The sequence below is a fragment of the Bufo bufo genome, chromosome 1, assembly GCF_905171765.1.
Source record: "Bufo bufo chromosome 1, aBufBuf1.1, whole genome shotgun sequence".
In the NCBI taxonomy this organism is placed as follows: Eukaryota; Metazoa; Chordata; class Amphibia; order Anura; family Bufonidae; genus Bufo; species Bufo bufo.
The window spans coordinates 526,315,645-526,341,768 of NC_053389.1; the positions used below are offsets into that span (position 1 = coordinate 526,315,645).

Genomic DNA, 26,124 nt, shown 5'->3' on the forward strand with positions numbered 1-26,124 from the left:
TCTTTGTTTTGGTTTCACTTTGTCATCTCCTTTCCTTCTGCCAGGTGTCACTTATTTAGACTAATCGTCTTCCCTTATATTCCCTCCCATACTGCCTCACTTTGCGGTTTATACTAGTTCCTGGATGAAGTGTTCACTGCTGGAGGCTGCTGCTGCTGTTTGCTCAGATAAGTCTTTTCCTTTATTGTGTTTCCTTGCTGGCTTGATTCTAGGTGACCCTGACTCCATCCGTATTAAGTGCAGGGAGCCGGTGGTCGTGTCCCCTCACTATTATAGGGTTTTCAGGTGTCACACAGTCTTAGGTATGTGGGCATGCAATCGTCTACCATTGAGACCCTTGCATGTGCATAGCAGTCAGGGAGAGCTCTTAGGGTTTTAAAGGGTTCACCTATATGCTCCTTAGTTTGGGATCAAGCTAGTCAGTCGTTTATTTATAAGTTCCAGCTATCTGCAACTTCACCCGTGACATAAACCGCCAAAACTGTCTTAAGCATGGATCCGGTTTCAGCCTTGATTGACCGCATGCCAGGTCTCTCGCTGGAGGTAGCAGATCTCCTTAAAACTGTGTCTCCATTTCAGGTGACCGGTTCTGCTGGCGCTCATGGAGTTTGTTCCGAGCCTAAGATCTCGCTTCCGGGTACGTTCTCCGGGGGTAGTGAGAATTTTGTTCGCTTTAGAGAGGCTTGCAAACTCAATTATCGCCTACTTCCCCATTCCTCTGGTGATGAGGAGCAGAGGGTGTGGATCATCATCTCGCTGCTCAGGGATAACGCTGTCTTGGGCCTTTTCGCTGCCGGTGGGGGCACGGCCCCTCCGATCGGTGGATGAATTTTTTGTAGCCCTGGGGCAGATATAGGATGACCCGGATCGTATTGCTCTGGCTGAATCTAAACTGCGTCTTTTATGCCAGGGTAAACAGTCCGCAGAGATATATTGTTCTGAATTTCGGAGATGGGCAGCTAATACTGGTTGGAATGATGCTGCACTCCGAAGTCAATTTTGCCATGGTCTTTCGGAAAGATTGAAAGATGCATTTGCTTTTTATGAGAGACCAGCGTCCTTAGAGTCTGCCATGTCTCTAGCTGTTCGTATTGACAGGCGTCTTAGAGAGAGAGAGGAGACTACTCTTTCCTGTCATATTCAGCCCAAGGACAGTGGGGCTGTCTCATTCAGTGCGCAGGGGTCTCAATCTGTCTCAATCCCCTCTGAGGAGGAGGCCATGCAGCTGGGTTTGCTTGCCTCTGATAGTAGAGGATTCACCTCTGAGGGTTTGTTTCTGTTGTAGGGGTATAAATCATTTGGCTAATGTTTGCCCCTCTAGGAGGGTCATGGAGTTTTCTGAGGGTAATAAAAAATAAATAAAAAAAACTCTAAAAACTTTCCATTTGCTACTATTGGCAAGGTTGATGCAGAAATTGAAGGTTTGCCCTTTGCTTGTAGTTCCCGTTTTCTCTTACCTGCCAGGGTGGCGCTAGACAGCAAGAACATTGTTTGTGAGATTTTTGTAGATAGTGGAGCAGCTGTCAATCTCATTGATAATCAACTTGCAACAACGCATGGTTTCCAGGTGTGCACTTTGGAAAAGGATATACCTGTTTTTGCTATCGATTCCGCTCCACTTTCTCAAAGATCGTTAAAGGGCATAGTTCACAATATCCGTTTGACTGTGGTGACGCTCATGTTGAGGATATGTCATGTTTCGTCTTAAGCAGATTACCTACTCCTCTAGTGTTGGGGCTACCCTGGCTCACTAAACATAACCCCACCATTGAAATGGTTGGAGTGAGTTTTGCAGAGAGAATTGCCTCACGGCATCTCTTTAAGAGGTTTCTACCAAGACTGTGCCATCTTTTCTCTCTGAATTTTCTGATGTCTTTTCCGAGAGTGGTGTCCAGGAGTTGCCCCCTCACCGGGAGTATTAATCTCATCCCAGGCGCCAAGCTGCCAAAATCACGATTATACAATCTGTCCCAACCTGAAAGAGTCGCTATGCGTACTTATATCTCTGAGAGCCTGAGAAAGGGACACATCTGACCCTCGAAGTCACTTGTTGCCGCTGGGTTTTTTTTTGTTAAGAAAAAATATGCTTCTATAAGACCTTGTCTGAATTTCAGGGAGCTTAACCGTATCACGATTCGTGACCCATATCCGCTTCCTCTGATCCCGGACCTGTTTAACCAGATTGTTGGGGCTAAAGTTTTTTCTAAGTTGTATTTAAGAGGGGCATACAACCTAGTCAGGGTCAGGGAAGGGGACGAATGGAAGACGGCCTTCAATACTCCTGAGGGTCATTTCGAGAATTTGGTTATGCCCTTTGGTTTGATGAATGCTCCGGCCGTCTTCCAACATTTTGTGAACAGCATTTTTTATCATATAATGGGGAAATTTGTACTGGTGTATCTAGATGACATTTAGATTTTTTCTTCTGATTTCAAGACTCATCGGGACCACCTATTTTAGGTCTTGCTGATTCTGCGGGAGAATAAATTGTACGCTAAACTGGAAAAATGTGTGTTTGCGGTTCCGGAGATCCAATTTCTTGGTTTTCTTCTCTCCACTTCTGGTTTTCGGATTGCCAATTATTACAGAAAGTTCATTTTTTATTATTCCTCTGTTGTTAAGCCACTCACTCATATGACTAAAAAGAGGGTTGATTTTTCCTCGTGGTCGGTAGATGCACTTAAAGCCTTTTCTAGTATTAAAGAGTGTTTTGCTTCCGCTCCCATTTTGGTACAACCTGATGTCTCTCTACCTTTTATTGTTGAGGTGGATGCTTCTGAGGTAGGTGTGGGTGCGGTCTTATCTCAGGGTCCCTCTCCTGCCAAATGGCAACCGTGTGCCTTTTTCTCAAGGAAACTCTCCTCTGCAGAGAGAAATTACGATGTGGGAGATAGGGAGTTATTGGCCATCAAATTAGCTTTTGAGGAATGGCGTCATTGGTTAGAGGGAGCCAGACACCCTATTACCGTGTTTATCGACCATAAGAATCTGGCCTACTTTGAATCGGCCAAACATCTGAACCCGAGACAGGCCAGATGGTCTTTGTTCTTTTCTAGGTTTAATTTTGTTGTTATGTTCCGCCCTGGGGTTAAAAATGTGAAGGCGGATGCCCTCTCACGTTGTTTTCCGGGAGGGGGAACTTTGAAGACCCGGGTCCCATTTTGGCTGAAGGGGTGGTCGTCTCTGCTCTTTATCCTGATTTGGAGGCAGAGGTTCAGGCAGCCCAGGCAGAGCCTCCTGATTTTTGTCCTCCTGGGAGGTTGTTTGTGCCTCTCACTTTACAACACAAGGTTTTTAAGGAGCACCACGATACTGTCCTTGCTGGGCACCCGGGGACTAGAGCCACAGTGGATCTCATTGCTCAGAGATTCTGGTGGCCGGCTCTTCGTAAGACAGTTGAGGGTTTTGTGGCAGCCTGCGAGACCTGCGCTCGTGCCAAGGTCCCTCATTCACGGCCATCGGGTTCTCTCCTCCCGTTACCCATTCCTTCTCGTCCTTGGACACATCTGTCCATGGACTTCATTACTGTCACAACCAGACAGCTGAGAAGCTCTGACAGGAGCCTTCCAGATCCTCCTCCTTGAGTTTCTTTGTTTTGGTTTCAGTTCCTCATCTCGTTAGTCTATCTCAGCTGTCATGCAGTTGGACTGATTGCTTCCCTTTAAGTTCCTCCCCATAATGCAGTAGTGTGCGGCTTATACAACTTCCTGGAGTGTGTGTGCATGCTGTTCCTATTTCCCAGTCCTCTGCAAGATAAGTGCTGTTCCTTTATTTGTGATTTTCTGTCTGCTGGATTTCAGGAGACCCTGACTCCCTCCGTGTCCAGTGTAGGGAGCCGGTGGTCGTGTCCCCTTACTATTGTAGGGTCTTCAGGTATTAGATAGCCGAGGTACGTGGATATGCGCCCATCCACCTTTGGGGTGTTCGCATAGGCTGAGCAGTCAGGGAGAGTGGCAGGTCTCATGCAGGGGTCTCCCTTTTGTTCCTTAGTTGTGGATCCAGTGAGTCATTGATTATATTGCATTGTCTTGTTTCCTGTACACCATCCGTGACATTATAAGCCGCCAAAACCGTCTCAAGCATGGATCCGGTTTCACTTTTGGCTGAACGCTTCCAGGGTCTTTCATTGGAGGTAGCTGATCTCCGTAAGACTTTTTCTCAGTTTCAAGTGACCGGTTCAGCTTGCGTTCATGGAGTTTGTTCTGAGCCTAAGATCTCGCTCCCGGATACGTTCTCCGGGGGTAGTGAGTATTTTGTGCGTTTTAGAGAGGCTTGCAAACTCCATTTTCGCCTTCTTCCCCATTCCTCTGGTGATGAGGAACGGAGGGTGGGGATCATTATATCGCTGCTCAGGGGTAACGCTCAGTCCTGGGCCTTTTCGCTGCCGGAGGGGGCACGGCCCCTCCGTTCAGTGGATGAATTCTTTTTAGCCCTGGGTCAGATATATGATGATCCGAATCGTATTGCTCTGGCTGAGTCTAGACTACGTCTGTTATGCCAGGGTAAACAATCCGCAGAGATATACTGCTCAGAATTTCGGAGATGGGCAGCTGATACTGGTTGGAATGATGCTGCACTCCGAAGTCAATTTTGCCATGGTCTTTCAGAGGGATTGAAGGATGCATTTGCCTTTCATGAGAGACCTACCTCCTTGGATTCTGCTATGTCTCAGGCCGTTCGTATTGACAGGCGTCTTAGAGAGAGAGGAGAGATCTCTCCTTCCTGTCATACTCAGTCCCGGGACAGTGCAGCGGTCTCATTCTGTGCGCAGGGGTCTCAGTCGCTGTCAGCCCCTTCTGAGCAGGAGCCCATGCAGCTGGGGTTGATTGCCTCTGACAATAGAGGATTCAGCCCGCATGGGAGGGTTTGTTTTTGTTGTGGAGGTATAAATCATTTGGCAAATGTTTGTCCCTCTAGGAGATTCAGGCAGTCTTCTGGGAGTTATAAAGAAACAAAAAGGAAAAAATCTTTTAAAAATGTTCCGTCTGTTACTATTGGCAGGGTTGAGGCGGAAATTGAAGGTTTTCCGTTTGCTTGTAGTTCCCGTTTTGTCCTGCCTGCTAGGGTGGCGCTAGAGAGCAAGAGCATTTTTTGTGAGATTTTTGTGCATAGTGGAGCAGCTGTCAATCTCATTGATAATCAATTTGCAATAACTCATGGTTTCCAGGTATGCACTTTGGGAAAGGATATTCCTGTTTTTGCTATTGATTCCGCTCCACTTTCTCAGAAATCATTAAAGGGCATAGTTCACAATATCCGTTTAATTGTGAGTGATGCTCATGTTGAGGATGTGTCATGTTTCGTCCTTAGCGGTTTGCCTACTCCTCTAGTGTTGGGGCTACCCTGGCTCACTAAACATAACCCCACCATTGATTGGCAAGCGAGGCAAATAAATGGTTGGAGTGACTTTTGCAGAGAGAATTGCCTCATGACATCTGTTTCTGAGGTTTCTACTAAGACTGTACCACCTTTCCTCTCTGAATTTTCGGATGTCTTCTCTGAGTGGAGTTCAGGATTTGCCTCCGCACAGGGAGTACGATTGCCCTATTAATTTCATCCCAGGCGCCAAGCTGCCTAAATCTCGTTTATACAATCTTTCCCAACCTGAGAGGGTCGCTATGCGTGCTTATATCTCTGAGAGCCTGAGAAAGGGACACATACGACCCTCGAAGTCACCTGTTGCCGCTGGTTTTTTCTTTGCTAAGATAAAAGATGGTTCTTTAAGACCTTGTCTGGATTTCAGGGAGCTGAACAGTATCACTATTCGTGACCCTTATCCGCTTCCTCTGATCCCGGACCTGTTTAACCAGGTTGTTGGGGCTAAAGTCTTTTCCAAATTAGACCTAAGAGGGGCATACAACTTGGTCAGGGTCAGAGAAGGAGACGAATGGAAGACGGCTTTCAATACCCCTGAGGGCCATTTTGAGAATTTGGTTATGCCTTTTGGTTTGATGAATGCCCCAGCCGTTTTTCAGCATTTCGTGAACAGCATTTTTTATCATTTAATGGGAAAATTTGTATTAGTGTATTTGGATCACATTTTGATTTTTTCTCCTGATTTCAAGACTCATAAGGAACACTTACGTCAGGTCTTGCTCATCCTGCGGGAGAATAAATTATACGCGAAACTGGAAAAATGTGTGTTTGCGGTTCCAGAAATTCAATTTCTGGGGTTTCTTCTCTCCGCTTCTGGTTGTCGCATGGACCCCGAGAAGGTCCGCGCTGTGCTTGAGTGGGAGCTTCTTGAGAATCAGAAGGCGCTGATGCGTTTTTTGGGCTTTGCCAATTATTACAGGAAATTTATTTTGAATTATTCCTCTGTTGTCAAACCACTCACTGATATGACCAGAAAGGGGGTAGATTTTTCTTCCTGGTCGGTAGAGGCGCGTAAGGCCTTTTCTAATATCAAGGAGAGTTTTGCTTCCGCTCCCATCCTGGTACAACCTGATATTTCGTTACCCTTCATAGTTGAGGTTGATGCTTCTGAGGTAGGGGTGGGTGCGGTCTTGTCTCAGGGTTCCTCTCCTGCCAAATGGCAACCATGTGCCTTTTTCTCGAAGAAATTCTCCTCCGCAGAGAGAAATTATGATGTGGGAGATAGGGAATTGTTGGCCATTAAGTTGGCTTTTGAGGAATGGCGCCATTGGCTAGAGGGAGCCAGACACCCTATTACCGTGTTTACTGACCATAAAAATCTGGCCTACTTGGAGTCAGCCAAGCGTCTGAACCCGAGACAGGCCAGATGGTCTTTGTTCTTTTCAAGGTTTAATTTTGTTGTCACGTTCCGCCCTGGGGTTAAGAATGTGAAGGCAGATGCCCTGTCACGTTGTTTTCCGGGAGGTGGGAATTTTGAAGACCCGGGTCCCATTTTGGCTGAAGGTGTGGTGGTCTCTGCTCTTTTTCCTGAATTGGAGGCAGAGGTGCAGGCAGCCCAGTCAGAGGCTCCTGATCTTTGTCCTCCTGGGAGGTTGTTTGTGCCTCTCGCTTTGAGACACAAGATTTTTAAGGAACAACACGATATGGTCCCTGCTGGGCACCCGGGGGCAAGAGCCACACTGGATCTCATCGCTCGGAGATTCTGGTGGCCTGCGCTTCGTAAGTCGGTTGAGGGTTTTGTGGCAGCTTGCGAGACTTGCGCTCGTGCCAAAGTCCCTCATTCACGGCCATCAGGTCCTCTCCTTCCCTTACCCATTCCTTCCCGTCCTTGGACACATCTGTCCATGGACTTCATAATGGACTTGCCTCGTTCCTCGGGGAAGACTGTGATTCTGGTGGTGGTGGACCGTTTTAGCAAAATGGTGCATTTCATCCCTTTTCCTGGTTTGCCCAATGCTAAGACGCTGGCGCAGGCATTTATTGACCACATTGTCAAATTGCATGGTATTCCTTCAGACATAGTCTCTAATAGGGGCACGCAGTTTGTTTCCAGATTCTGGAAGGCTTTCTGTTCTCGCTTGGGGTTCGGTTGTCATTCTCTTCTGCTTTCCACCCGCAGTCGAATGGCCAGACAGAGCGCGTCAATCAGAATCTGGAGACATATCTGCACTGTTTTGTGGCGGAGAATCAGGAGGATTGGTGTTCTTTTTTGTCCCTTGCTGAGTTTGCTTTAAATAACCGTCGTCAGGAGTCCTCTGATAAGTCACCATTTTTTGGTGCATATGGGTTTCATCCGCAGTTTGGGACTTTCTCGGGAGAGGGGTCTTCTGGTTTACCTGATGAGGACAGATTCTCCTCGTCTTTGTCATCTATTTGGCAAAAGATTCAGGATAATCTAAAGAGCATGAGTGAGAGATATAAGCGTGTGGCAGATAAGAGACGTGTGCCTGGTCCGGACCTGAATGTTGGTGATCTGGTGTGGTTGTCTACCAAAAATATCAAATTGAAGGTTCCCTCCTGGAAGTTGGGTCCTAGGTTTATTGGGCCTTACAAGATCCTGTCTGTCATCAATCCTGTTGCCTACCGTCTTGATCTTCCTCAGACTTGGAAGATCCATAATGTTTTCCATAAGTCCTTATTGAAACCTTATGTTCAACCTATTGTACCCTCGCCTTTGCCGCCTCCTCCGATTATGGTTGATGGAAATCTTGAATTTCAGGTCTCTAGGATTGTGGATTCTCGTCTTGTCCGCGGTTCCCTCCAGTACCTCGTTCATTGGGAGGGTTATGGTCCTGAGGAGAGGATGTGGGTCCCAGTGACGGACATTAAGGCCACTCGTCTCATCAGGGCTTTCCATAGGTCCCATCCTGAGAAGGTGGGCTCTGAGTGTCCGGAGTCCACTCGTAAAGGGAGGGGTACTGTCACAACCAGACAGCTGAGAAGCTCTGACAGGAGCCTTCCAGATCCTCCTCCTTGAGTTTCTTTGTTTTGGTTTCAGTTCCTCATCTCGTTAGTCTATCTCAGCTGTCATGCAGTTGGACTGATTGCTTCCCTTTAAGTTCCTCCCCATAATGCAGTAGTGTGCGGCTTATACAACTTCCTGGAGTGTGTGTGCATGCTGTTCCTATTTCCCAGTCCTCTGCAAGATAAGTGCTGTTCCTTTATTTGTGATTTTCTGTCTGCTGGATTTCAGGAGACCCTGACTCCCTCCGTGTCTAGTGTAGGGAGCCGGTGGTCGTGTCCCCTCACTATTGTAGGGTCTTCAGGTATTAGATAGCCGAGGTACGTGGATATGCGCCCATCCACCTTTGGGGTGTTCGCATAGGCTGAGCAGTCAGGGAGAGTGGCAGGTCTCATGCAGGGGTCTCCCTTTTGTTCCTTAGTTGTGGATCCAGTGAGTCATTGATTATATTGCATTGTCTTGTTTCCTGTACACCATCCGTGACAATTACGGACCTGCCTCCTTCCTCGGGGAAGACTGATTCTGGTGGTAGTGGACCGTTTTAGCAAAATGACGCATTTCATTCCCTTTCCTGGGTTACCCAATGCTAAGACGCTGGCGCAAGTGTTTGTTGATCATATTGTTAAATTGCATGGCATTCCTTCAGACATCGTTTCTGATAGGGGCACGCAATTTGTTTCCAGATTCTGGAAGGCCTTCTGTTCTCGCTTGGGGCTTTGGTTGTCGTTCTCTTCTGCTTTTCACCTGCAGTCGAATGGTCAGACCGAACGCGTCAATCAGAATCTGGAGACATATCTGCGCTGTTTTTTGGCGGAGAATCAGGAGGATTGGTATTATTTTTTTTGTCCCTTGCTGAGTTTGCTTTAAATAACCGTCGCCAGGAGTCCTCTGATAAGTCACTATTTTTTGGTGCATATGGGTTTCATCCGCAATTTGGGACATTCTCTGGAGAGGGGTCTTCTGGTTTACCTGATGAGGAGAGATTTTCCTCGTCTTTGTCATTTATTTGGCAAAAGATTCAGGGTAATCTGAAGAGGATGAGTGAGAGATATAAGCGTGTGGCGGATAAGAGACGTGTGCCTGGTCCGGACCTGAATGTGGGTGATCTGATGTGGTTGTCTACAAAGAATATCAAACTGAAGGTTCCCTCCTGGAAGTTGGGTCCTAAGTTTATTGGGCCTTACAAGATCTTGTCCGTCATCAATCCCGTTGCCTTCCGTCTTGATCTTCCTCAGACTTGGAAGATCCATAATGTTTTTCACAGGTCCCTATTAAAACCTTATGTCCAACCCCCTGTACCCTCCTCTTTGCCTCCTCCTCCAATTTTTGTTGATGGTAATCTGGAATTTCAGGTCTCTAGGATTGTGGATTCTCGCATTATCTGCGGTTCTCTTCAGTACCTCGTTCATTGGGAGGGTTATGGTCCTGAGGAGAGGATGTGGGTCCCAGTGGCGGACATTAAGGCCACTCGTCTCATCAGGGCTTTCCATAGGTATCATCCTGAGAAGGTGGGCTCTGAGTGTCCGGAGTCCACCCGTAGAGGGAGGTGTACTGTCACCGCCAGTTCTGTGAGAAGGTCTGACAGACGTTCTTCTCTACCTCTTGTATGACGTTCTTTGTTTTGGTTTCACTTTGTCATCTCCTTTCCTTCTGCCAGGTGTGACTTATTTAGACTAATCGTCTTCCTTTATATGCCCTCCCATACTGCCTCACTTTTCGGTTTATACTAGTTCCTGGATGAAGTGTTCACTGCTGGAGGCTGCTGCTGTTTGCTCAGATAAGTCTTTTCCTTTATTGTGTTTCCTTGCTGGCTTGATTCTAGGTGACCCTGACTCTGTCCGTATTAAGTGCAGGGAGCCGGTGGTCATGTCCCCTCACTATTATAGGGTTTTCAGGGGTCACACAGTCTTAGGTACGTGGGCATGCAATCATCTACCATTGAGACCCTTGCATGTGCATAGCAGTCAGGGAGAGCTCTTAGGGTTTTAAAGGGTTCACCTATATGCTCCTTAGTTTGGGATCAAGCCAGTCAGTCGTTTATTTATAAGTTCCAGCTATCTGCAACTTCACCCGTGACATTTGATTTAAAATTATTCTCCAAGATCTTGGCTTATCCCACACATGCAAAATCTCATTCACTTAGATCAGACTGGCTTCATGCCCTTGAGGGAGGCTCGAGACAATACTACCAGGGCTATAAATATGATATATCATGCGATTATGACTAAACTTCCCATGTTCCTTCTCTCTACTGACTCCAACAAGGCATTCGACAGGGTCAACTGGACTTTTATGTTCGAAACGCTGGGCCATGTGGGATTGGGGGAGACTATGATGGCCCGCATCCATAACTTATACTCAAACCCCTTAGCGTCAGTCAATGTGAATGGTCAATTTTCAGCGCCATTTTCGATACGCAATGGTACGAGACGGGGTGCCCCCTCTCCCCCCTGACCTTTATCCTTTGTCTGGAACCACTACTAGGTCACATAAGAGCCAATCACAACATAACTGGAGTCCAGATTCAGAGAGTCTCGCACAAGATAGCCGCCTATGCGGACGACCTTCTTTTCTTCCTCACACGCCCCCATATATCTTTACCAAATCTTTTGAAAGAACTCAAAATGTTTTCACTGCTATCTAATTTTAAGAAAAATTTCCAAAAATCAGAGGCCATGAACATCACCCTCCCTCCGAGCCTTGCTGTGGAACTAGCAGACAACTTTCCATTTAAATGATCTAGATCCTCATTAAAACACTTAGGTATACAGCTAACCCCAAACCTCTCCAATCTCTTATCAGCGAACTATCCTCCCCTTTTGAGGACTATAAAAGCAGACCTTGACCGCTGGAACAAAGGTATCTTCACGTGGTTTGGACGGATTTCCATCTTTAAAATGAATGTTCTTCCTAGAATATTGTATTTCTTGCAGGCTATGCCCATACTTATTCCCAGATTGTTTTTTCATACATTATTGTCTACTCTAACACGCTTTATATGGGCGGGGAAAGCATCTGCTAAGGGTGGTTGATTGATGTTGACATCAGCCGAATAAACAATGGATAGCTACAGAGCAATCATTTTTACCCACCCCACTAGCGGATACACCCTGGCTAGGATCCCACATACCGTTAGCAGCACGCACTCACTCACTCACCCCACTATAGGCCCGACATTGAAGTCACTATCAGCTATCTTTGAATTACCGGACATCTCGTCGTCTCCCTCGCCAATGTTTCCTATTCTGGGTAACCCCATGTTCCCTCCGGGATTAGATCAGGGACCGTTCCGAAGGTGGGTGAAGGCCAGTAAGTTCAGAGCCCATCACTTTACCATGTCCAACACCTGGCTCTCTCCTCAAACACTTAATGACATCTTGGACCCAGTTAATCTATCGAGTTGGCAATCACATCAGCTACAACATTTCCTTGCATCGTTACCTCCAGCATCCACATATGTAAGAAACAAAACAGACTTTGAACAAATATGCGATGCGAAGGGGGTAATCAGACATGCACTGTCTAGATTGTATGGGAAAGAGACCTACGGCTCACCTTCTCAACAGAACAGAAAGAACGCCTTTACACAATAACACATAAGACCTCTATAGACAGCAATATACAGGAAACAGGTTTTAAGGTCCTATCTAGGTGGTACAGGGTCCCTACCAAGTTACATTCTCTCTTTCCTACAGTTCTCCCCGCTATGTTGGCGTTGTGGGAGAAACAGAGGATCGATTTTACATATTTTTTGGGAGTGTCCCGTGCTAGCCATCTTTTGGCATGCGGTGTGGCACATCACTTCTAAATTCACTAATCATGCTCTCCCCAAGACACCTGTATTCTTCCTACTCCATCATAGCGAGATCCCCATGTCAACATACAGGGGGTCGTGGTATGACATATGGGTGAATGCTGCAAGAGCATGTATCCCTTGCATGTGGAAACAAAAATCTGCTTCCACAATAGTAATGTGGATCTACAAACTTCAGGAGGTCATGAGAATGGAGGACCTGACCGCATCTCTAAGAGGTACAGTATCCAAATTTCACAAAACGTGGCAAAACTCACAGGAATACACAACATTATTGACAGCATAGAATTCAGAAGGTTTTTTTTGTTTTGTTTTCTCAACCTTCTCTTCTCTTTTTTCTTAGATTCACACCTATATCTTAATGTATTATGCTTCTGTTCACACTCCGAATACCGGATGTTAAGTAAATGTCTATGCTATTCGGTCTTTTTATTTGATTCAGTTGCTTATATATGTGCAAATACACCTAATACAATTGTTGGGCTGCATCCCTTCACTGATATTTTTGTCTGTTCAAAATGCATTTGAAAATTAATAGTAATAAAAAAAAACATAGTAACTGTATTAGAAAAAAAAAAAAAGACACAATAAAAAAGTACACTTATAGGGGTTGTCTCACTTCAGCAAATGGCATTTATCATGTAGAGAAAGATAATACAAGGCACTTATTAATGGATTGTGATTGTACATATTGCCTCCTTTGCTGGCTGGATTTATGTTTCTATCACATTATACACTGCCCGTTTATAAGGTTATGGCCACTCTGCAATCCAACAGCGGTGGCCGTGCTTATACACTATAGGAAGAGGCTCCAGCCTATGCGTGGTCCCAGTCACCAGAAAGGCCATCACTTTTTCCTATAGTGTGCAAGCACGGCCTCCACTGATGGATTGCAGGGTGGTCATAACCATGGAAACAAGCAGTGTATAATGTGATGAAAAATTGACTCAAGCCAGCAAAGGAAGCAATATGGACAATCATAATACATTAGGAAGTGCCTTGTATTAACTTTGTACACATGATAAATGCCAGTTGCTGAAGTGAGACAACCTCTTTAATACATAAGCAAACAGAAAACCATGATAAGATGGATATGCTACAACAATGACATGTTCCTTTTTGACACAGTTTGGAAATCTGCATGGAAATAATCTGTGGCCATTTGAACACCAGTTCAGATTCTCACTGATAACAATGAGAGGTGGATTCGATGTAGATTTCTGCAAGGAATCTGGGTAGAAATCCAATAATCCATGCACAAAATCTGCAGTTTGAACGAGCCCTAATCATGCAGAGGTGGACATACAAGCTCAGTCTTGGTGTTACAGGGTTGATGTTCCTGGAGGGATACACCAAATCGAAAAGGATTTAGGAAAACTAGAGGAATGGTCAAAAATCTGGCAACTAAAATTTAATGTTGATAAGTATTAAGGCTAAGGTATTGCCGTATTTGTGTGAGGGGAGGCTCCCTCTCACAGCATATAAGTCTCACCCGCATAGCCTATGTCGCACGGCTCATCGCTTTTCCGGCCAGGTTCACTTCCGGGTCGGCACCTTCGGCAGCGGTCAGAGGCGTCACGTGGCAAAGAGCGATCAGAGTCTCAGCGTCAGCTCTGGTTTTCCGGCTGCAAGCATCTGACTAAGGTGATGAGGTTTGGGGGGGGGGGGGGGGGGGGGGGAGGCGTTAGACGTCGTACATGGCAAGAACGACACTGACTTTGCAACATGTGAGCGGCGATCACTGGCCACTTCACTCTCACTCAGCGGCTGTTCGGTCACAGCCGGTGCAGCTACGTTTGCATCTATGAGCATGGCAGGGATGTGTGTTACGTTTGGGGCATGTGCCGCTGCTGCATATGCCTCACTGGGCGGCTTCTGAGTACGGTACACGTGTGCTGGCAGTTCATGGTCCCTTCGGCGAGGGCCACAATCATGGTGGTTCTTGGCAGGGCAGTCTGGCAGTACACTTCAGTGCCCTCAGTCAGGGTTCTCAGGGCACATTGCCTGGTCCGGCTCATGGCCACGGTCTTTTAATATAACTAAGCAAGTAGTTACTGCAGGCAGCAGCCCACACACCACACTACCTCATGGCTTTCTCATTGTCACACACATAGTAGTTTTCATATCCTTAGTCAGCGCAAGGCAAACGCATAGTGGTTGCACATCTAAATACTAGTAGCATGGCTCATAAAGTTTAGGTTATCAGGGTTCTAGGTGGTAACCGCAGTATCTTTTACAGGTCAGTAGGATCATCATCCCACAGTACATATTGCCACTACGTATCTCCTGTCACTTTGTTTCCGGCAGGTAAATAAAAAAAAAAAAAAAAAAAAGGGGGGGGGGAGGGAGAAGGTAGAGGTGATGCAATATGTTGAATCATTTTTATTTTTCTCCTTTCCTTCCTTTCTCCCCTTTTCCCCTTCAACTTAGACTGGTAGCGCGTACCCGCATTGATTCAGGTAGGTGACACAGGGTCCTTTATGGGGGCAGGAGTTTGTGTCACGGTCTAGTAGCACGAGGGTGAAGCACATTCTATGCAGGGTATTCTACTCCTGAAAAAAATAAAAATAAAATATATATATATATAAAAAAAAAAATAAAAAAAAAGGGGAAAACATATATTCCTTTCATCCTCTGTCATGACCATAGGGCACTAGGTCCTGTCACGAATACAGGATTCTTTGAGTCTGTCACGGGCGTGGTTACGTCACATAGACCTGGCAGGTCCGCAGCTTTTGTGTCGTTTGGGACGGGTACTGACGTTCGTGGTCTGTCACGCAGACGCTCGTGGCATGTTACCAATAGGCATACGTGGTCTGTCACTGGTGCGGGCACGGGGTCTGTCACGTCTACAGACGCTCAAGGCCTGTGCCGACTGCAGGCGCCTGTAGTCACAGACGCTTAAATCCATCACGACTGCAGACGCTCGAGGTCGGTTGCGACTAAAGGCGCTCAAAGTCTGTCACGACTACAGACGCTCGAAGTCTGTCACGACTACAGATGCTCATAGTCTGTCACGACTACAGACGCTCGAAGTCTGTCACGACTACAGACGCTCAAAGTCTGTCACGACTACAGACGCTCATAGTCTGTCACGACTACAGACGCTCGGAGTCTGTCACGACTACAGACACTCGGAGTCTGTCACGACTACAGACGCTCGGAGTCTGTCACGACTACAGACGCTCGGAGTCTGTCACGACTGCAGACGCTCGAAGTCTGTCACGACTACAGACGCTCGAAGTCTGTCACGACTACAGACGCTCGAAGTCTGTCGGGACTACAGACTCGTCATAAATCCTGTCATGACTACAGGTCACGAGGTAATTATATCTCTTTTGGTAGCCGTGGGCGTGTCAACAGGTTCAGGAGTACGATGCCTGCTTCACTGGGCGGGACAGCATCACATTAGCAGGCTCAGGTATCACGTGTCCGGTGACGCTGGTGTTGGGAGCACGAGAGTCGGTACCCATAGGTAACCACAGTTTCCTTTAGTTAGGATGTCTCAGCAATCTCATGTGGAAGGAAGTGTGGCATCCCACAGTAATGAAGATTCCCAATCCGAGAGAGAGGCGGTTCCAGCTCTCAGGTCCTGGACTGTGCCGAGGCTCACGGCAGAGCTGTCAAGGAGAGGAATTCCTTATCCAGCGACCTCCAGGAAAGTGGAGCTTTACAGGTTGCTGTTTTCAGAACCCCCTGCTTCAGGGGAGCACTCGGTGTCTATGAACACGATACAAACTTCCTTGTCACAACTTCACGCGGTAGTCAATACGATGGCATCTTCTTTGTCCCGCTTTCAGACCAGATTAGAGGCGATAGAAAGTACGGCCTCTACTTCAAATGCTGTTAGCCCGAATACTACCGTGCAGCTACTCACTCAGTCCTCAATTGCTGGCTCCCAGGTCAACCCTCCTAATATAGCACCATCGCATTTCATTCCAGCCAATGTACGTCAAGACATATTAGATGGTAAGGACGTCAACTTAGCTTCCTTGCTCATAGCCACGCATGAAATGCCGGATAGCAAGACCATAGCGTGTGGGGAGGTTTCAGTGATCCTGAAGTCCAGAGATGTCAGGCTTGACAGGAAACTCACCGTAGCAGAGTTCGTACTGGCATTTAGCTTGTTTAGGGATGTGGTGTGTTCAGTGAGTCCTAATAGAAGAGAGGAGCTGGATCAGTATTTATACAAAGTCGTGGATTTAGCCAACAAATATGGCGGTACGGCGTTTTATGAATATCACAGATCTTTTTCAGCCAAAGCCGCAGCTGCGCAGAGGCAATTTCAGCATACCGTTGACTGGTCCATAGTCGATACCGAGCTGTTTTGCCAGCATTTTGCAGGGCTCAAAGCCCCGGCGTGTAATAGCTGCGGCTCTTATGCACATGCCACAGATTGGTGCGCTAGTGCCAGGCCAGAACGAGCACAAGCTAGCCACACCCCACAACCTCCGTTTGCCAGGCTTACAGCAGGCATAGACAAGTTAGGGCGCCCGATCAAATACCTTGGAAAATCACAGATATGTAACAACTGTAACACCCACCACAGGTTGTTATTATAATCATTGTAGGCTACTGCACTTGTGTACCCTTTGTTTCAGGGCTCATTCCGTCACCGTGTGCCCTCAGAAAGGGCAACATTCAGCGTGACTAAGCGTGGTAGTTACGGATTTACTGGCCGTATATTTACTAGGTCATCCAGATCAGAGTTGGGTACAGTTTTTGCTCGATGGTCTTCGGCATGGCTTCCACACTGGTGGCGCTGCCGCAGGTTACGTATGAATGCAAAAACCTGTTGTCAGCCGTCAGAGACCCGGTCTCTATTTCACACTTGCTAGCCGTAGAGTTAGAGAAGGGTTATTTGATAGGCCCAATGGCACAGTCCCCATATGAGTGTTGGAGGGTTAACCCCATAGGTCTTGTCACAGGGAAGTTTTCCAATAAAAAAAGGGTAATTTACGATCTGTCAGCTCCTCATTCACTCTCCATTCCAAGTTTGAATTCACTAATACCCTCTGAGGAAGTTTCTATGAAATATTCTTCCATAGATGAGGCCATACAGGTCATTCTGTCACTAGGCAAGGGTACCTGGTTGTCAAAAGATGATATCACGGATGCATTTAAGTTGTTACCCCTTAAACCTCAGCTGTGGCAGTGGCACGGCATTATGTGGCAAGGGCAGTATTATTTTGCGAACAAGCTGACTTTTGGCGCTAAGTCGAGTCCCTGGTTATTTGATCAGTTTGCGCAAGGCTTGCATTGGGTATTAGCAAATGTTTTTCGGGTGCATCACGTAATCCACTACCTGGACGATTTCCTGTTAATCGAGCCACCTACACAGGTGCCACGAGATCTCACGGTGTTAAGAGGAGTTTTTGAAGACCTTAAAGTCCCCGTAGCCCCCAATAAAGTAGAGGGTCCAGGTAATATCATTACTTTTCTAGGCATTCGCCTGGACACAGATAGCATGAAAGCAAGTCTGCCTCACGACAAGTTAACCAGGATCAGAGAAGTAGTACACAAACTTGCACGTATTAGAGTTACCACTAAAACAGATCTCCAGAGTCTACTTGGTATGTTGAACTTTGCAATGAGAATAATCCCACAAGGTAGATCATTCATATCCAGGTTGCTGAAGCTTCTACCCATAGCCCCGGATCAGGATAGCATACTTAGGTTAGATCAGGATGCTTTAGCAGATCTCATGATGTGGGATGAATTTTTGGCACAGTGGAACGGCGTGTCATTTTTTGTTCCCTCTGTATCCAGTCGTTCCCCGATTGTCCACACGGACGCAGCTTCTTCCACCGGGTTCGCGGCCATTTACAAGAGACATTGGATGGCCAGTCCTTGGCTGCCTGAGGTTTTAGCTATTCCAGGCTTTCTACAGTCATCCCCCCTTTTTGAAATATATCCTATAGTGGCAGCAGCTCATACATGGGGTAGTCTGTGGGGTAATCAGACCGTGTTGTTTTTAACAGATAATGCAGCACTGGTGGACATCATTATGAAGGGCAGGTCTGGGTCCAGAGAAGTTATGGCATTTCTGAGGAGGTTTGTGTGGTTGTCGTTACAGCATAGGTTCAATTTTGTTTGCACGCATATTCAAGGACAGAGGAATCTTGCGGCAGACGCTCTATCCAGGCTTAACGTTCCATTCTTTTTACAGGTTTCTCCAGGGGCAGATCCGCTACCGACTACGATTCCGCAGCACAACCTGCTAGTCATGCAGTAGCACCACTACTCCTTACTGCCAGATCCCTGGTGGAACAGTCCCTCTCTGTAAATACATTGAAGGTGTACAAGACAGCCTGGTTATTATTTAACAAGTTCAGAGTCTCACATCCACCACTAGATATGGGACACATAACCTACCTAATGGCTTTTATCGGGTTTTGCCACTCAAATTTGAAATTAGCTTACAACACAATCAAGCTATATCTAGCAGGAATCCAGCATTACTGTTATCTGGCTCACCCTGAGCAGCCTTCCTTGTTTTCTGCCTATCCCATTAAAGCTATGTTACGGGGTATACAGAAAACCACCTTTCAGAAAACCACGGGCCGTCAGCCTTTCACAGGTCCCATGTTTAGGGCAGTCACTGACATGCTACGTAACTGCCCCTTTGGTCTAGAGACTAGTAGATTAGTGGAAACGGCGTTATACCTATCATTTTTCGGCTTCTTAAGACCCGGGGAATTTACGTGTGCAGCCACTTCCACGAAGTTTCTTCGTAAGAAAGATCTAATTCCCGATGGTTCAGGGTACTTGCTAAATTTAGAACAGTCTAAAGCCGCTCGTCCAGGAGAGATGGTGCGTATCAGGTATTTTCCCACCGGTAATCAATGGTGTCCAGTCGAAGTCCTGAACCAATGGTTACTTCACATACGTACGTCATTCCCAGACTCGCCATTGCTGCCTCACAACGGCACACCTCTCAGCATTCAGGTTTTCCTTAAGTACGTTAGAGCACTACTTGTCAATATCAATGTTAACCCGGCCAGCATCACGGGTCACTCATTTCGTATCGGTGCCGCCTCCGCCGCCTCTAAGAATGATGTCCCGGTCCATGTCATCAGGAAACTAGGGAGATAGAAGTCCTCGTCGTACCTTACGTACATTCCAGACCCATGTCAAGAAATGTCTGTTGCCTTTCGTAATCTGTTGTCATAATACGTTTCATTAAAGGGTAACTACTCTAACGGTTGTACTTTTTGGCCACTTTAGGCTACTTTTACGACAGCAGTTATGGCATAATTCTACTGCTTATTATTGTAGGGGGGTCATGGTAGGGCACGCCTTCTGATAGCCGATCCGAACACAAGTATTAAGGCTAAGGTATTGCCGTATTTGTGTGAGGGGAGGCTCCCTCTCACAGCATATAAGTCTCACCCGCATAGCCTATGTCGCACGGCTCATCGCTTTTCACCCGCCCACCCATTCCCCCTTTTCAATTCTCAGACTACTAAGGTGGCCCACTTTAGGCTACTTTTACGACAGCAGTTATGGCATAATTCTACTGCTTATTATTGTAGGGGGGTCATGGTAGGGCACGCCTTCTGATAGCCGATCCGAACACAAGTGCAAGATAATGCACCTGGGGCGTAAAAACCCAAGAGCAGAATATAAAATCAGTGATACAGTCCTAACCTCAGTATCTGAGGAAAGGGTTTTAGGGGTCATTATTTCAGAAGACTTAAAGGTAGGCAGACAATGTCATAAAGCAGCAGGAAATGCTAGCAGAATGCTTGGGTGTATAGCAAGAGGAATTACCAGTAGAAAGAGGGAGGTGCTCATGCCGCTCTACAGAGCACTAGTGAGACCTAATTTGGAGTATTGTGCTCAGTACTGGAGACCATATCTCCAGAAGGATATTGATACTTTGGAGAGAGTTCAGAGAAGAGCTACTAAACTAGTACATGGATTGCAGGACAAAACTTACCAGGAAAGATTAAAGGACCTTAACATGTATAGCTTGGAAGAAAGACGAGACAGAGGGGATATGATAGAAACTTTTAAATACATAAAGGTCAACAAGGTAAAAGAGGAGAGAATATTTAAAAGAAGAAAAACTGCTACAAGAGGACATAAAATATATAAGACTGGCACTCAATCTATGTGTACCACATTAAAAAAATTACAATTTATTCGATATATAAACTCCTGGAAATAGACACATTTATATACTCCTGGAAACCTTCCTCTTGGGGTACCAAATCAAAACGCGCGTCGGGGTGTGCAGTCTTCCTGTGGACCTGTTACTTTTAAGATACGGTATGTGACCTCTGTTTTTTCCGCTCGCTTGATGTATTTCCTTGCGGTTTGGGCCTTTTGAGCAAACATTTATTTTATTCTCTGTCATCCCATGCGGCTTGCACTTGCACTTTATTCATGGGACTCTGTTGCATCTGATTGAATACTGCACTTGCACTTTACTATGGTATTCTGCTGCATCCGACTGAATAGATATATATGTAATTAAGACTTACACCTAAGAGTTGCTATTGGTTCTCTTCTCTGCTTATATTGCAGTTTGCACTAGCACTTTATACCTGATGATACCACTCGCACTCTCATGGATAGTGGATACCTTTTTAAATATATATCTTATATGGCAGTTTTGTCGCCTATAGGCTCTTTGGTTTAGGTGACTTGCTTCATTATACTGTTGTACTTTACAAATTCTCCCAGGAATGTACTGCACTTTTTTCATTTGTCTGTCATCTCTTTTGTATATTTTAAATCATGTACTCAATAAAATAATATTTTTATAGCTTAGTAGCTCTCAGTTTCCGTTTATAGGTTCTCTAGTTGTTTCTGAGTTAAGCTCTTGTGAGGGGCTTTTGTGGTTATATTGTTGCTATACGCAAATTTTTGTAACCTACTTTTGTATTTTCCTGCAGAAGTGGTAGCTGCAAATACAGTGAAGGAGTTTAAGCATGCATGGGATAGGCATAAGGCCATCCTTCATATAAGATAGGGCCAGGGGCAATCCATAGTATTCAGTATATTGGGCAGACTAGATGGGCCAAATGGTTCTTGTCTGCCGACACATTCTATGTTCTATGTTTCTATGTCTTCTCTTTCAGCTCCACCAAGTATGCAAAGGGATCTCTGGTATAAGCCGGCTGCATCTGAAACGACAATATCTTCTCTGCTTTTCAGAGGAGATGCTGAACAAGTGATAAGAGATTGAGACATGGTTACTATAATTGCATTTGCTCAGCTTTTCCTCTGAGAAGCAGAAAAGACAATGCCATATCAGAAACAGTTGGCTTACCACACGAGTGATCCCGTACACACCTGAAGGACTAGAGAGAGAGACAAGAATGAGCATGTATGTCCACCTCTGCAATCTACTGAAGTGGACACAGAAAGCCTGTTCAACAGAAACAGCAGGTGGCTCTATAATAACATTAGTTCAGAAGTATTGAGCAACAAAAGCATTTTTAACAAGTATAAATAAACAAAATGGTTATCATTATTGGCTGGATTTATCTATAAACAATCATTTTCATGAGGTAATCACTTTTACTATTGTATAATGGCATCCTTGTGTGTTTATCACTGTGAACCTTAACCTTGAACTATTATTAAATTCATACAGCTATACATAAAACACAGTGTGAACAGAAGACAAATGATGGAGAGACACCACTGACCCTTGCTGCAAAGTCGGGATTAGTTGAAAATGTGAAAGTGCTCCTAGAGAAGGGAGTCTGGCCAAACACCAAAAATAGTAGGGGGGAATCACCTCTTCTTATTGGTATGGCTTACTACGCTTGCTTTCTTCACCTTATGTTGATTTCTTATTTATTAGCAGTGATGGCCAATTCGCATTTGTTTTAAGACCGGCTCGCGCACAGGAACAGGTAAGGGCTTACCTGTGCCTCGCCGGACTTGTGAAAAAAGATGGCAGCCCGCATATGTTCGCGGGCGAACAAGGCGAACTATCCATCACTTTTTATTAGGCCAGTCTACTGATAATAACAACCTTTTATGTACTTACTACCACATTGCTCCTTTTACAAAAAGGAATATGACCACCCACCCCAGCTCTTCTTACCTGAATAATGCTGCCCTCCCCAGTACCACCATGTTCAGGTTTTTTTTATGCAGTTTTTGTCAAAACCAGGAGTGATTAAAAAAAGAATAGAAGTAATATCTGTCCTTAATAAGTCTCCTTTTATGATCCATTCCTGATTTTGGGTTCAAAAACTGCATAAAAAATTTGAATGTGTGGCAGAACCTTGAGGCAGTGGCTACACCTAGACTTTTTGTAGCACTACTAATTTATACTAATTATTGAGCTACAGCTGCAGTCCCAGCAGTAAAGTGAATTGTATGCAATTATGTCTGTAGCTGTCGTGCTACTAAGGCCCCTTTCACACGGGCGAGTATTCCGCGCGGATGCGATGCGTGAGGTGAACGCATTGCACCCGCACTGAATACCGACCCATTCATTTCTATGGGGCTGTTCAGATGAGCTGTGATTTTCACGCATCACTTATGCGTTGCGTGAAAATCAAAGCATGCTCTATATTCTGCGTTTTTCACGCAACGCAGGCCCCATAGAAGTGAATGGGGTTGCGTGAAAATTACAAGCATCCGCAAGCAAGTGCGGATGCGGTGCGATTTTCGCGCACGGTTGCTAGGAGACGATTGGGATGGAGACCCGATCATTATTATTTTCCCTTATAACATGGTTATAAGGGAAAATAATAGCATTCTGAATACAGAATGCAAAGTAAAATAGGGCTGGAGGGGTTAAAAAAAAATAAAAAAAATTAAACTCACCTTAGTCTACTTGATCGCGGCCCGGCATCTCCTTCTGTCTCCTTTGTTGAATAGGACCTGTGGTGAGCATTAAGTACAGTTACAGGACATTTGATGACTTCACTCCGGTCATCACATGGTACGTCACATGATCTTTTACCATGGTGATGGATCATGTGATGACCGGAGTGACGTCATCAAAGGTCCTGTAACTGTACTTAATGCTCACCACAGGTCCTATTCAACAAAGGAGACAGAAGGAGATGCTGGGCCGCGATCAAGTGGACTAAGGTGAGTTAAATTATTATAATTTTTTTTTAACCCCTCCAGCCCTATTTTACTTTGCATTCTGTATTCAGAATGCTATTATTTTCCCTTATAACCATGTTATAAGGGAAAATAATACAATCTACAGAACATTGATCCCAAGCCCGAACTTCTGTGAAGAAGTTCTGGTTTGGGTACCAAACATGCGCGATTTTTCTCACGCACGTGCAAAACGCATTACAATGTTTTGCACTCGCGCGGAAAAATCGTGGGTGTTCCCGCAACGCACCCGCACATTTTCCCGCAACGCATGTGTGAAACCAGCCTAAAAGTCTAGGTGTAGCTCCAGTGTGAGGAATTTGATTTTTCTATGACTGCACTCCTCAGATTCAGTATGGTATTATATTGCACAATTGGTATATATGAAAAATTCACCAAAAGTGGGCAATGAATCTGGTGATTTTTAGCCAAGTTTTTGTTGTGGTTTTTAACTTTGAATCACAACCTATATTTACATCACACCTGCTTTTTATTTTCCTTTTTAGCTGTAAGGATAGGAAGTTATGACATGGTGTCCCTTCTGATCAGTTACGACTGTACTATCAACCAGCCCTGTGTGAAGAGATGGTCCTCAATGCATGAAGCTGCAAAACAGGGACACAAAGATATTATCTCCTTACTTTTGAAAAATGGTGGGAATGTCAACCTTAGAGATGGTTTTGGTGTGACACCATTAGGAGTTGCTGCTGAATTTGGTCAATGTGATGTATTGGAACAACTAATACATAAAGGTATGTGAAAACCTATGTAATGTGTTATAATGATGCCAAGTGTGAAAATCATTGATTCAGTTTGTTCTTGCAATATACTAAATGTTACTGACACTTCAATTTTGTAGTTTCTGTGAAAATAATAGTGAATATAATAATAATCTTTATTTATATAGCGCCAACATATGCCGCAGTGCTTTAAAGTGCGGGGGTTCATGTACAAACAGTCATAAATGACATAGCAATAATAAAGAAAGGAGTGAGGGCCCTGCTCGCAAGAGCTTACAATCTATGGGGAGATAGGGGTGACACAAAAGGTAAAAGTGCTTTTTTTGTACAATGGTCCAGCCATCTTGGGAGATTAGGGGAGCAGATATAAAGCTGCATAAGCCAGTCAGCAGCCAATATATGAAGTGCTTCTGGGTGCATGGGTGCAGTGGAGAGTTTGGTGGAGGATGAGGTTCAGGAAATGATAAATGGGCTGTATGCAGAGGAGTTAGATCGGGGAGGTGATAGGCCACCCTAAAAAGATGTGTTTTTAGGGAGTGCTTAAAACTGTGTATATTGTGTTTTAACCTGATTTCTTGGGGTAGGGCGTTCCAGAGAACCAGTGCAGCTCGGGAGAAGTCTTGCAGCCGGGAGTGAAAGGTTCGGATAAGGGTGGAAGTCAGTCATAAGTCATTGGCTGAACGGAGGGCACGGGTAGGGTGGTAGATGGAGATGAGGGAAGAGATGTAGGGGGGGTGCAGCACTGTGTAGAGCTTTGTGTGTGAGGACAAGCAGTTTAAATTGGATTCTATACTGTATGGGCAACCAGTGCAATGACTGGCAGAGGGCGGAGGCATCGGAGTAGCGGTTGGACAGATAGGTGACCCTGGCTGCTGCATTAAGAATAGATTGGAGAGGGGAGAGTCTGGTGAGGGGGAGACCTATTAATAGTGAGTTACAGTAATCAAGGCGGGAATGGATCAGGGCAACAATGAGAAAATATTATATAGTTTCTACACTTAATATAAAATGTTTCTGAGGTGAGGTCTCTGGATAAAGGCAGTATCCCTTACTGGGTTAGCCAGAATCCTACTCCACACGGATGAGGGGCAACACCCCGAAACAGCTGTCTGTGGATGGATAACTGGCTTAGGTCTTCCCCGTCACATCCTTAAAGCTTGTAAAAGAGCGGGATCTTGACATAGGGGCCACTTAATATGGTGGATTTGGTGATCTCCTTAATGGGGACACCCCTTTGCTCGGTTTTTCTTCCTTTGAGGGATATCTGGCTTTCACTGTGTTGAAGACCCATAACTGGGGCTCCATGGTTATTTTGCATATTACTGTTTCCCAGGGAGCTTTGCACTTTGGATTGCCGTGTCGAGACTCTTAAATGAGGCTCCACAGTGTTTTCTGTAGCTGGTCTCCCTAAGATCAGCTATTGTTTTGTTTGAGTAGTCTCCAAGGCATTGCTCCCAGTTAGCCAGAATCCTACTCCACACTGATGAGGGGCAACACCCTGAAACAGCTATCTGTTATTGCCAATTGTGGTCAGCTATTGTTTTGTTTGATTGCCATAATGAGTGAAAGACACATCTAGCCTTCACCTTTCAAAGATCAGTCTAAATGATCTAAAATATTTGTGAAATAAAGAAATGTGTGTTTTCTGGGAGTAAGATATTGATAAAATCCTTAGGGTAGACAATCAATATCAGACAGGTGGTGGTCTGACTCCAGGCACCCCCACTAATCCGCTTGCGGAAGTAGCCTCTTCATTGTTTACCAGGCACAGCTCTTTACATTTGGCAGTGACTGCGCCTTGTACTGCAGCTCTGTGCAACAGATTCAAGTGAATTGGACAGAGCTGCAATACCGGACACAACCACTACAAAATATTTGGAGCTGTGCGAGGTGAACAATGAACAGGATAGGGTGCTGCTAATTTTTAGATGAACACTTTTAACCCCTTAACACAAAATGCCGTGCATATATAGCAGGGGAGGCTGTGCCAGAATGCATTCCACCGTACATGCACGCGGGCTGATCGGGCGGGTGTAGGAGCTGTGCCCGCCTGATCACTGCAGGGGTCCGGCAGTCCCTGGTAGCCGGGCCCCTGCTGTATTCGCCGACATTGCTGTTTACAAGAAGTGGTTTGCGGCGGGGGCGAAGGA

General features: G+C 45.6%; 1 protein-coding gene across 3 annotated transcripts in view; it reads left to right on the plus strand.

The window, feature by feature from the left end:
* Positions 1-26,124, plus strand: part of ASB15 (ankyrin repeat and SOCS box containing 15) — a 105,809-nt gene that overhangs the window by 50,779 nt on the left and 28,906 nt on the right. For 2 of the 3 annotated variants that reach the window (XM_040411780.1, XM_040411798.1), the window contains 2 exons: positions 21,760-21,918; positions 23,741-23,986. In XM_040411780.1, the coding sequence (XP_040267714.1) occupies positions 21,760-21,918; positions 23,741-23,986 (405 nt within the window). The remainder of the gene's footprint in view (positions 1-21,759; positions 21,919-23,740; positions 23,987-26,124) is intronic. The other variant, XM_040411789.1, reaches the window with a different exon arrangement.